The sequence below is a fragment of the Episyrphus balteatus genome, chromosome 1 (genome assembly GCF_945859705.1).
Source record: "Episyrphus balteatus chromosome 1, idEpiBalt1.1, whole genome shotgun sequence".
Classification (NCBI taxonomy): Eukaryota; Metazoa; Arthropoda; class Insecta; order Diptera; family Syrphidae; genus Episyrphus; species Episyrphus balteatus.
Genome location: NC_079134.1, coordinates 43,517,886 through 43,531,684, shown reverse-complemented (window position 1 = coordinate 43,531,684; position 13,799 = coordinate 43,517,886). Strand labels below are relative to the sequence as shown.

Genomic DNA, 13,799 nt, shown 5'->3' with positions numbered 1-13,799 from the left:
TAGCAAAAATAATTAGTTTTACTTCAAAAAATAATTTTGTCCAGGTTTTTGATCGAAATACTCCTATGTGCGTCACCTAAATTTAACTTTAGTTTTTTTCTTTTACTGACATTTTTTTATTCTCTTACATTTGAAATGTGTCTCGCTTTCACCTTATAAAATTGACCATCTTGAACAGTTTCCAACATTGACAAAGCAACAACAATGCAAGAAAATCAAATTCAGATGACGTCAACAATATGCCGGGTGTATATTATAGCGTAAATTTGTAAATCTTGGTTGTTAGTAACCAAAAGACTTTTATTTTTTTCTCTCAGCGATAAAAGTCACCAAAAGACTTTTATTTTTTTCTCTCAGCGATAAAAGTCATCTGTTGACCAAAACCTAAAAAAAAAAGAAAATAAAAGTTTCCCACTGACGGAAACCAAAAAAAACACTTTTGTGAGTGAACCGGTTATTAAGGGATCGTAAATAAAAATCTCAATAAATGTGTGTTATTTAAAGACCTGCGAAAAAGTTGACTTTTACTTTCGATCTCTGGAAAATGGTATAAAGCGATTATCTTTTGATGGAAAACTTATAACTGGTGTTGAACATAATGATTTTCGCCCGGGTTTTGACATAGATTGCATTGAAGGGCGAGTCTACTATATTAGACGTGATATTTTTAGCGCTAATTATGATGGTACAGATAGACGTTCATTTATAACTGGGGGTACCTTGTAACGGATTTCGATGGGCTTATTCAATGAAGAGCGATGACATGCTTTGCTGCAGCTATCTTAGGACCACAGGTTCCCTAAAATCAACCACAACACACTAAATAAGATGTCTAGCTAGCAAATTACGGCTCGGCATGCACCGAAAAAAAAAACCAATATCAATTTAACATTTTTTAAATATCAAATTAACATTTTTCAAATATCAGCAAAAAATGCTCTATAAAATGTGTTTCATGATAATTAAAATATCAAAACAATATTTTTATTATCAGGATGATATTTAAATATCACATTTTTGAAATTTTTTTTGATATTTTATTATCATTTTTTCATATCAGTTTTTCATCTGTTTCAAATTCCAATTATGTTTTTCAATACCACTTTCATAATGATATTTTTATTGTCAACTTCATACAGAAAATACATTTTTACCATTTTTTTGATATTTTAAAATATCAATCGGTGAAAAACTTAACGGGATATTTCTTGGAATGGAACTATTAGTTTTGTTCTCATCTCATTGCAAATCACTGACTTGTGCGAGCACGTTGTAAATTAATCGGGAAAAAAATAAAAATGGAAAAAAAAAGTAGTGAATGTGACGATTTGTCTAAAAATGACAGTGAAAATATTGTCACTTACAGTGACTGTATTGTATTAAGCGAAGATGAAGTTAAAACACTTTATTTAAATGCTAAAAAGAAAGAAGAATCTGAAGCCGAGGCTGCAGGAGACCTACAAAATTTGTTAAAAGAGTGGGATTTAACAGAAACCTATGATGAGTTAAAATGTAAGTACCTACTTAACTTCTTAATTCTATTTGTTTTTTATAAAATTATTAAATTTGTTTCTGCAAAACACAAATATGTTATATTCATATACATTAGGGTGGGTCAAAAAAATCGAAATTTTTTTTTTTGATTTGGTACTCCGAAAAATCGATTGCTAGACCCCTCTAGAATATACACACCAAATATGAGCTCTTTATATTAATGGGAAGGTCCTCCGCTTTGCAATTTTCCATTTTTACATCAAGCTTCTACTAAAAAAAAATATTTTTTTTATTAATTGACTTTTTAGCAAATTTCTTTTCAGATTCTTGTAGGAAATTGAACGCTCTACAAAAAAGGCCTTATACACTTTTTTCGTTTATCTAACCGTTGAATAGATATTTGAGGTAAACAAATCGAGAAAATCTTTAAAAATTCGTTTTTTGGTCTTAATTTTGTAACAAACTGAAAAATTATAATCATCAAACGCGCAAGACATATTCTTGTTGGAAATTGACTGCTCCACAAAAAAGGTCTCGTTAACTTTTTTCATTAATCTAACCATTCTAAAGATATTCGAGGTCAAAGTTAAAAAAAATTATAAAAACATTTTATATTTTAAAAAATTTTCCAGTTCACTGAAAATTCATTGTTTTCAATTTAACAAGACGTATTCTTGTAGGGGCTTAAACGTTCTACAAAAAATTCCTTGGCATCAAATTGATTGCTTTAACCGTTTAGAAGATATTCGTATCCAAATCGCAATGCATACGGGTCATAAGAAAACTATTGAAATCAGTGAGCATTGGTTTGGATACGAATATCTTCTAAACGGTTAAAGCAATCAATTTGATGCCAAGGAATTTTTTGTAGAACGTTTAAGCCCCTACAAGAATATTTCTTGCTAATTTGAAAATAATGAAGTTTCAGTGAATTGGAATTTTTATAAAAATATAAAAAGTTTTTATATTTTTTTTAACTTTGACCTCTAATATCTTTAGAATGGTTAGATTAATGAAAAAAGTTAACAAGACCTTTTTTGTGGAGCAGTCAATTTCCAACAAGAATATGTCTTGCGCGTTTGATGATTATAATTTTTCAGTTTGTTACAAAATTAAGACCAAAAAACGAATTTTTAAAGATTTTCTCGATTTGTTTACCTCAAATATCTATTCAACGGTTAGATAAACGAAAAAAGTGTATAAGGCCTTTTTTGTAGAGCGTTCAATTTCCTACAAGAATCTGAAAAGAAATTTGCTAAAAAGTCAATTAATAAAAAAAATATTTTTTTTTAGTAGAAGCTTGATGTAAAAATGGAAAATTGCAAAGCGGAGGACCTTCCCATTAATATAAAGAGCTCATATTTGGTGTGTATATTCTAGAGGGGTCTAGCAATCGATTTTTCGGAGTACCAAATCAAAAAAAAGAATTTCGATTTTTTTGACCCACCCTAATATACATATATACATACATCGATATATTTTGTAACAGTAAATCTACATTTTGTGGTACCCAGTTCGCACATAAGTTGTTTATTTTGATATTTTGTAATATCAATTGTACATTTTAGCTTTCAGAAAAAATGTGGAATTGATATTAAAAAATATCAAAATAAAGAATTCATGTGCGAACGGTACTCAGCTGTCACATAAGTTGTTTATTTTGATATTTTGTAATATCAATTGTACATTTTAGCTTTCAGAAAAAATGTAGAATTGATATTAAAAAATATCAAAGTAAAGAATTCATGTGACAGCTGAGTACCGTTCGCACATGAATTCTTTATTTTGATATTTTTTAATATCAATTCCACATTTTTACTGAAAGCTAAGATGTACAATTGATATTACAAAATATCAAAATAAACAACTTATGTGCGAACTGGGTACCACAAAATGTAGATTTACTGTTACAAAATATATCGATGTATGTATATATATTAAAGTAATAAAAATTAATAGTTTTCAAGAATAATTATTCTTGTTTGTATTATAAAAAAAATCTGAGTTTGTTAGGTATACAACAATTGGATTCCAAGTCAGGTATGAATAAACAAATGTTTTTGTTAAAAAAGGTACAAAAACATGGTCTTCCATTTTTTTAAAATTAATATTACAAAATTAAAAATTTTTTGGACACCAAATGCAATTATACTTTTTATATAGATTTAAACGCAGAGAACTCGAAAATCTTATTTAAAAAAAAAATGTTTGTGGATAGGTTTTCTTGATATGATTTTTTAAAATTTTTTATGGTTGGTTTTCCAAGCATAATTAGTGTTCGCGCTATATCTTGAGTCATAAATGAGCAATCTCACCACAAAGACCGGCACTTGAAACTGAATAAATAAGGAAAAAGAAGGTACTCGGGTCTCTGGGTCACTTCAGATGAAGGTATTAGTGCAATGAATCTAAAAATTAAAAAAAAAATCAATTTTTTAAAGGAAATTTTAACAAAAAAAATTCTTTCTGAAAATAAAAAATTCAAAATCTTTCGAACCGTCGCAGTTTTTTTTCAAAGGTCAACATTCAAATATATTATTATTTTGTCTCCATTCGAAACTTTTTTTGTTGAAGGTTAAATAGAAAAAAATTGAAGATCTTGTTTGTCAAAGTCTTAAAAAACAATTATTTCAATACAAACATTCAGTTTTCATCTAAAAAAAAATATAAGTAGTTTTTATATTTTCAAAACTATAATACATACATTTTCCTCTTCTGAATTAAACACCAAACTTTTCTTTAAGATTAATTCATATTTTATTACGAAAAGTATGAAAAAAGTCCTCTAAAGTTTATTATATTATTTTTTTTTTATTCTGTGATTGAGGACGCGTTGGGGTCAAAATTCTGCCGGGGTAAAAATTCTTTTTTTTAAACTCTGCTTTTCGTAATTCTTTTTTTCATAATTCTGCTTTTTTCAAGAAAATTCTGTTTTTCAAAATTCTGCTTTTTTTATATTGTCTTTCAAAATTCCGCTTTTTAAAATTCTGCTTTTTAAAATTTTGTTTTTCAAAATTTTGCTTTTCATAATTCTGTTTTTTTTTTTTTTTTTAATTCTGTCTTTAAAGTTCTGTTTTCCAAAGTTCTGATTTTCATAATTCTGTTATACAAAATTCTGAAAAAATAGAAAAAAGCGCGCGCTTTTTAACATTTTCCAAGCCCGGAATTTTGTAAAACAAAATTATGAAAAGCAAAATTTTGAAAAACAAAATTTTAAAAAGCAGAATTTTGAAAACCAGAATTTCGAAGCCAGAATTTTCACCCGCTCCTATTGAGGACCATTTCTTCAAATGGTTATTTGAATTAAATTTATCAAAAATTAAAGTTATTCGATTTAAATTTAACATATAGTGCAAGTGCTGTTCCTTCTGTTGAAATTGGTCATTTATGACTCGATATTTAGCCCGAATACTAATTATGCTTGAATAACAAAAAACAAAAAACTTTGAAAAATCATATCTCGAAAATGTACCTATCCTTGCAATTTTTTTCAATGTGACTTTCGAGTCTCTGAGGTCAATGTACGTTTGAAAAAAATAGTGGTATTGAGTGTCCATTTTGGCTGTCAACAAGTGTAATTTTCTTTAGTTTAATAAATGTTAACATCATTTTTCGTCGGACTTGTGCACATTTATGTATCATAAAAACCTTATTCAAATAATAATCACATTACCTTATATTTTTATGTTGTAATACTAAATCTTCTTTTAACAGTTTGCGGAATCACGTTTGAAAGACTCCGATACCTCAGTAAGGAAGATATAGATAAAATTTTTCCTGGGAGAGAAAATATAGGTCTTCAGGTGGAATTCAAACATAAGCTGTTTTCATGGAAACTTAAAAATGTAATTACTTAATTGCAATATTTATGGGATATATTTTTTTAATGCAAACTCGGTGTGTCAGGTTTTATGGAAATATTTTTGAATGTTTAAAGTCTAACTGTAAATAATCATAATAATAAGCGTAATATTCAAAATAAACGCATTTGAATTTTCGAAATATATTCATGTCTGCACAGTTCCATTTTTTTTTTAAGAATTGGGATAAGGAATACATGTATTTTCTGTTTAAATTTTGACATATCGGGTTTGTGTATTATCACAGATTTTTAAGTCTTGTCTTAGTACCTATTTACTTTTTTTAAAATCTGTTTTTTTTTTTTTTGTAATAAAATTAGTTCCCCGAAGAAATACCAACAGCAACCACAATATCCTGTCATTCAAATGTTTGCAGTTGGCTAAAAAAAAATGAGACTGGGCCTAGTAGCAGTAGTGCTCCACAGTCCAGCTATTCAATAACATCGAACAGCTCCGAACTTTTAATAAAGCAAATCACGGTACATACATTCATTTATCCAAACTTATTTAGATTCACGTTGAAATGGGTAGTTTCACAAAAAAAAAAGTTTGACCTCGAAATGTTCAAAGCTATATTTCGTTCCGTTTCTGCGTGAACCACGTATCTACACAGAAAATTTTGTTCAGTTCTTAAAAGAAATATACATTTTTCTTTAAATTAAAAATATAAATTGAACAAAAGGAAATGAAGTTGTGTTTAAGACATATTGATTGAGTTGTTTCTTAACTAAAACCCTTGTATCTATTCTTTCTGTAAGTTTGAGAGCAATGTTTAAGAGAAAAAACAAATCTTTAAAAAAATGTATTTACGAGGTTCAAGCAGAAACGGGACGATTTGTTCCTTTTTTTGAAAAATTCACCATCAAAATGTTACTAAGATATGCTTTTTTTAAATAATAAAAAAGTGATGAGAGTTGTTCCCAAATTCAATTATAAAATACAGCTTTGTGTTGTGATATTATCCATTTCAAAGTGCGGTGCGAAAGATACATAATATGATGTCTCTATTTAAATATAAATTTTTACATTAGCATCTACGGGAAATTCTAACAGCATCATTTGCTGGACAGGGCTTACTGGCTTTCTACAAAAAACATAATAAACTGGAAAAAGAAAACAGAAAAATTCTTGTGAATACCATCGTTGAGTTTTTTTATGACTCCACAAAAGATATATATAATGCCCCAGGATCGAAACATTTAGACAAAATAGCCGATCAAATAGTTGAATTATTCCCAACCGAAAAGAAGGATATTTACTTCATTGCAAGACAGCCGCACGAAAAACCAAATCCAAGCGGGCTTCTGTTCAACAGGTTTAATAATATTAACCGGAACAAACGAAAGCGTCCGGTAGACCAAACATTGGATACAAAAATTTTAAAAGTTGACACAGAAGAATTTAAACCTGAGATTCAAAATGTTTCATTAAAAAATAAAATGAAAATAATGCAAAATTATGAGGACGAAGCACTCGAATATTGGAAGAAAACGTACGCTTACCGGCGCTCAGAAATATTAAAACTCAAGAATATATCTGAGATATTTGAGGAATACCCCTTTTTTAAGCAGGCCGGGGGAGAAAAATTTGTAAGATTTTAAAAATTATTAAAGATTCGATTTTTGTTTTTGAATTCTAACAATCCTATTTATAGATTGACTTTGACTTCGAAACTTTGTATCCATCCCATCAGTTCGACCTCATAAATATTTGGAGTGAGATTGAAAAATCTCTAAATACGTTCTACGGAAAACACATTAAGGACAAGCAGTATAAATTATTATATGAAAAATTATCTTTCAAAGATATTGATAAAAGTAAATTTAAAAAATATCTTTACTCAAATTCATACAAATCAAAATAATTAATTTAAATAATTTCAGACTCCAAGGATTGCATTATGGTTATGCTGTTGAACACCGTCTTAAAGCCGACGTCGAGAATTACAATAAAAAATCAGGCAAGTACATCCGTTAAAAAAACAACTATCAGTGATGCAATAAATAGTTGCATAGTGCATATTCATACACTCAATGACCTACAAAGAACACGCGAGGAAAAACTTAAATTTTATATGGAAACAAAAGGGACAATCCAACCATATATGATCGTAATTGGTGAGGATATAACTAAGTTGGCTGAGTTTTATGTAGTAATTGGAGAATCAATTTTAAAATTTACATCTTTTATTGCTGCTTTCGACATTTGCTTTAAGGCGTTTCACGTTTTTGAATTGTGCTATCCAAAGGAGTCTCAGTTGCTTTGGCTTTTTGTTCAAAAATTTATTTTTAAAATTAAAACAGTTCATGATTTTAAAAGTTCAGTATTAAGTGAATTTTTAGAAACCTTTAAAAATTATTAAAATGTTATGTTTCAAATGTCTATTTGATTTCGAGACGTTGGCAGGCCTTGTTACACATTTTAGATTAATTCATGGGTTAAATTCAACAGATATTTATTCATGTATATATGACAATTGCAATCAATTATTTTCAAACTTATCAGCTTTTAAAAAACATACAAAAACAATTCATTTAAAAATTAAAAATCCAGTTAAACTCCCAACTTTAAATTCAATCAATCATTCTCATTATGTTTTAGAAACCGTAGAAGGCAATAGTGAGCCAATAATTGCACCGTCAACATCATCTGTGCAATCTCACATAAGCTTTTCTCCAATTATTCCTGAGTATTCATCTCTTAAAAAATCAATATCTTCTTGCTGTGAAGAATTTTCCTTAAATTTGCACACAAACAATAATTTTACCAGGAAAGATGTTATTCAAATACAGGAAGGCATTACTAAAATTACTTTAAATATAATCAATAGTATTAAAACTAAGATTATGAATTATATTCCAGACAAAGAAATGGATGATCTTATAGAGTTTTTCGATTTTTGTGGAGAACCGTTTTCAGATATGAAATCTGAGTATAAACTTTTCCAGCGAATTCTGGATTCTAACAAATTTGCAAAACCCCAAATGTTTACTATCAATAACGAAGTATCTGAAATAATCTTACAGGGAAAACCAACACTAGATGCAAGTAATGTACAAGGTTGTATAATGCCAATTGAATTTCAGTTTCGTAAGTTTTTTGAGCTTCCTGGTGTTTTGAATCAAACACTTAACAATTTAAATTTATTATTAGCTGAAAGTGATATAACACATTTAGTGAATTCATCTTGTTTCAAAAATACGGCTGTTATCTATGCTGGTAAAACTATTATACCATTTTTCTTATACTTGGATGATTTTGAGATAAATAACCCATTAGGTAGCCATGCTACTGTCGATTCAATTTGTGGTGTATATTACAGTTTCCCTACGTTACCCCAACATCTTCTCTCGAATTTAAAATATATTTTTGTAGCAGCTTATTTTAAGACTAAAGAAAAAAAAATATACGGCAATGATCCATTTCTTCGGCCTTTGATAGAAGTTTTTAAATCATTAGAACAAAATGGTACAGTAAAACCCGCTTAAGAGAAACCCTCTTAAGAGAAAAATCCGCTTATCGGAAACACTTTTGTCATCCCCAAAAATCCTTTTTCAATTAAAAGAGGTTCGTTTAAGAGAAAAACCCGCTTAAGTAAAAGAGAAATTGTGAAATTTTGCCGTTTCACTTAAGCGGGTTTGACTGTATAGTTGTTCAAAATGAAACTGGTTCTCATCAGATTTTTTTCGTTTTATCTGCAGTTCTTGGCGATAATTTAGGCCTTAATGATATTCTTGGATTCACAAGTTCATTTAACTCAAACTATTACTGTCGTTTTTGCATAAGAGAAAAGAGTGAAATGAAACTTGACTGTGTAGAATATCCTGAATGCTTAAGAACTGAAGAAAATTATAATGAAGGGTTGAGAAAAAATGATGTTAAGCAAACAGCCATAGTGGCTAACAGTTTATTCAACGACTTACCAACTTTTCATATAACACAGAATTTCGCTGTAGACATCGTTCACGATTTGTTTGAGGGCGTTTGTAGGTATGATCTCTGTGAAATATTATTAAATTTTATTTTGGAACGTAAATTTTTTTCTTTAGAAGTATTCAACTACAGAAAACAAATGTTTGTCTATGGTGAAACTGAGATAGGAAATTTATCTCCTCCTATTGAATTAAACCATTTGAAAACCAACAAATTAAAAATGTCTGCTAGGGAAATGATGACATTTACGCATTTTCTTCCATTATTAATTGGGGATTTGATTCCTGCAGAAAACGAAGTCTGGAATTTTTTCGTAATTCTGTTGAAAATAATTGATTTGCTATTATTGAGCCGATTTGATTCAAATATTCTTAAAACCCTTGCAGAACTAATTGAAATGCATAATACAAAATATTTGACCCTTTTTAAGAAAAACCTTAAGCCAAAATTTCATTTTTTAAATCATTACTCTAGAATTATTAAAAAAACTGGTCCTTTGAAATATATATGGAGTTATAGATATGAGTCCAAGCATAAAGAAGCTAAAATGTATGCCAGAAATATATCGTCGAGGAAAAATATTTCTTATTCGCTTAGTATAAAATCATCGCTTAAATTTTGTAATTTCCTATCAGAACATGAACAAGGCCTGCCGCATGAAATCAAATACGATAAATCTATTTCTTTCAATATCAATAAAACAGTTTATAATATAATAAATTTGGAACAAGTCAAATCTGAATTTTCAAAAGCATTATTGATTAAATCCGTCAATTTTAAAGGAACAATTTACAAAGAAGGATATTTCCTTACTATAACACAAAAACACAAAACAGAATTGTTTGAAATAAAACAAATTATTTTGGATAACATGGAAAACCCTCATGTTATAGGGGAACAGTACGAAATACAAATGTTTTCTGAACATTACCAGTCGTATTTTGTTGGCCCGAAACTTAATGTATATAAATTAATGAATTTAAAAGTTTTTAGTGGTCCGCCAATTCATTTATATTGTATAAATGATGGTTCTCTTGTAATAAGAAATAAATTATTTTAAGTAAATGTATGTAGGTACATCACTCAGAGAAAAACATAACTATGTTAATAGTTAACACCGGGATAACTATTTTAAATAGTCGTTATTGACTATTTAAATAGTCACGTACGACTATTTTAATAGTTATATATGAATATATAATAGTCAATAATGACTATTGAAATAGTTATTCCGGTTTTAACTATTAAAATAATTATGTTTTTCTCTGAGTGTAATTTATAACAATCGATGTAAAGTGAATTGAATTTTATTTTTAAAAATTGAACTATTATTTTTTATTTTTAAAAATTGAATTAAATGTTAATTTTAAGAAATCAAATTAAATAAACAAAGTTATTTTTATTTTTTTGTGTTATCAGTTCAAAGTTCAAAGGCATACAATAAAAAAAAAAAAAAACAAAAAAAAAGTTTATCCTTTTTTACACCTTAGGTACAATGGCAGAGATAAATCGTAATAGATAGGTAAGTACATATGTATAATAGCTGCGTTCTTTTGGGAATTTTTCATCTACTGCTTAGTACTTACAGCTCTTTTAAAATACTTTTTCAATAGAGCAAAAGTATTTCAAATTAGATTTAAGTACTAAGCGGTAGATAAACGTTCCTAAAGGAACGCAGCTAATGCTAAGTTAACAATATTTAATATCAATTTGATATTTTTAATATTATATTAACATTTTAAAATATTGATTTTTACATTAAAAATGTTAAAAATCATATCATTTTAACATTTTAATTATCAATATTACATTAAAATTTTTAAATCATAATTGATATTAAAAATGTAAAATTGCAATTTTAATTTTCAACCTACAATAAAAAAATGTCAAAATGATATTTTTATCATATCAAAATTGATATTTTAAATGTTGGACGACTTTTGTCACTGAAAAATGTTAATTTGATAGCTGTTATTATCAAATTTTTTTTTCGGTGTGCTTGCTTCCACCAAAGGCCAGCTCGTCGGTGGGGTAGGTTCTTGCACCTGCCGCTAGACTACCGCACATTATTTATCATGCCGATACAAAAATAATAAAATTCCTAATTTCAATACGCAACGAAAATTATTCTTCAAAATCTCTCTAAGTCGGATCCCTTGGTGTTAATGGGGACCCCGAGTGTAACCCTCCCCTCGTCCCTTTGAAACCAAAGAAACACCTTGGTTATTGATCCACTCTTAATTTAATGTCAATAACCCCTAATTTAAAATGATAAAATTCTTACGAAACTATCATTACATCATCTTGTTGCAGCATCACTAATGCCCTTCTCTTGCCCCTAGCACAAAATTATGTTTACTCCATAATGAATCAATTGAGAGCCAAACAAACAAAATAGTCAACTGACTTATTTAAATTCATAAATGTAAATAATGTTTATTCAATCCAAAAAGAAAATTATATAAATTCAAAATATTTTAAAAACTTGTCTACTCATCGCAAATTTATTATTAAGAAAATGAAATTAATAAAGAAAATCGTATATATAAAAAAAAATTTAAATTCCATAAAGTTCGAATACTTTAAAGTTTAAATTAATAAAATTCATTTGATTTCAAATGAGTGAACCCTGTACCTATGTGAGTTGAGTGAAAACAACAAAATACAGCAAAAATTTTAGAAAAAAAAAATGCACGATCAACTTTACTTCACGCTTTATATTCAAGAATGCTTTAATTTAAGATCCACAGTTTATTAGAGAAAGCTCGCTCTCTCTCTCTTGGATTGTTATTAGAGTTTTTTTTAATCTGTATGTTTCTATTTTTTTTATACACGATTATCTCTCTCTCATTTTTTTTTTATTGTTTTCACTTACGCTCATGCTCATTAAACACACACTTTCATAAAAAAGGATTCACTTTTGTACTTAGTAATTTTATATATATTAAGATAGAAATTAAGATATTTTAAATGTTTAAGTTAGAAATTAAGTTTTAAAAATTCTCATCATAAAATGTCGTTCAATTTGATACAAAAAAATAAACAAAAATGACTTACCCGCTCTCCAAAGATGATGTGCACAGCATCCCCGTAGTTGTCGGAGCGCTAATTTTTTTTTTTTATATGCGCAGCTAATTGATGCTCTATGTTGGATATAAACACAATGCACAAGTTGAACGATAATTTGAATTATGATTTGATGAGAGACACAATAAGTTATTGATAAATTATAAGGTTTGATTGAAGTTTAGGATGAACGATAACGATAATAATAATGTTGTTTTTATGATGGAGTTGACGAGTTTGTTGGTTTTTGATAGTTGGATTGTTGAGTATGGATGTGTTGTACAAATTCTGATTTTGTATCAGATTTATATAAAATCTTGGTGTCGCTTAGACTAAGTTTAGATGAAAACGATTTTAAGTATTTTAGCTTATAGTTGTATTCTTGATTTTTTTTCTCTTTTTGTTGTTGTAAGATCGAGTGTATGATCTTGCAGGTGGTTTGTTGACTGTAGAAACGAGTCACGTAAGCTTGTGATGCTCTTATCGCTTGAGTTTTGATCATCCAAACTTACTTTTATTAATCTTGATCGTTTAATTGGTTTGAAGCGATAAATTTTGAAGATCTGTTGTTATGTTTTCTATATATTTAAAATGTTTTTTGAGCAAAATGTTAATTTTTGGATTTTTGACGAATTAAATTCGAAAAAATAGCCTATTTTTTAATCAAAAAAGTTACCGAAAAAATTTTGGAATTTTGAAAAGTTTGGAATGCAATTAGTTATATTAAAACCTGTTTTTTAAGATTGTGTGGAAAAACTATACTTTTGTTTTAATAAATATTGAGAAAAATTGAAAAAAAAAAAACAAAAAAACGATTTTTAAGATTGATTTTTCCGTAAATGACAGTAATATTGAGGAGAAATAATTTTCCATAGAAATCAAATTATACTTTTCTAATGGCCTTTGATCTTCTTAATTTGAATCTAGCAATAGAATAGCTCTAACGTGCAAAGTTTTTGAGATATTGAATTTTGAACGTCGAAAACACTATTTTTGTGATGTTTTGGCATGGTAATATCTCAAAAACGTGATGTGATATAATTTTTTTGATTTCGGATTCGAGTTCAGCGCACAAAAAACCATTAGAAAAATATACTTTGATCTCTATAATTTTTTTGACTAGTGAACCGAACAGGACAGAAAAAATCGACTGCCTTGTTCGGTTTCACTAGTCAAACCGAACAGGACAGAAAAAATCGACTGCCTTGTTCGGTTTCACTAGTCAAAATTTTTTTTTATAGAGTTGCCCTGTTATTGTAGTTTTCAAAAAAGTATACAAGTTTCCAAAGTTGCAGTTAGATCGCTAAATATTACAATTTGAATTCAATAAAACAGGGTTTTTCAGAGAAAAAATACAAACAAAAATAGACGCTTTTGTTCAAAGAAAAATAAACAAATAACAGTTCGAGAAAATGTGTTTATTTTTGGTTGTTTTTTGTTCTGAAA

At 28.1% G+C, this 13,799-nt stretch overlaps 2 protein-coding genes across 7 annotated transcripts in view; one reads left to right on the top strand and one right to left on the bottom strand.

The window, feature by feature from the left end:
• LOC129905836 (mitogen-activated protein kinase-binding protein 1) overlaps nt 1-13,799 on the bottom strand; it is a 438,084-nt gene that overhangs the window by 304,889 nt on the left and 119,396 nt on the right. The window lies entirely within an intron of this gene.
• LOC129918326 (uncharacterized) lies at nt 1,299-8,792 on the top strand. Its single transcript, XM_055998840.1, has 6 exons — nt 1,299-1,512; nt 5,209-5,339; nt 5,675-5,833; nt 6,386-6,943; nt 7,009-7,171; nt 7,238-8,792. The coding sequence occupies exons 1-6, from the start codon at nt 1,299-1,301 to the stop codon at nt 7,714-7,716; spliced, it is 1,704 nt and encodes a 567-aa protein (XP_055854815.1). The 3' UTR covers nt 7,717-8,792.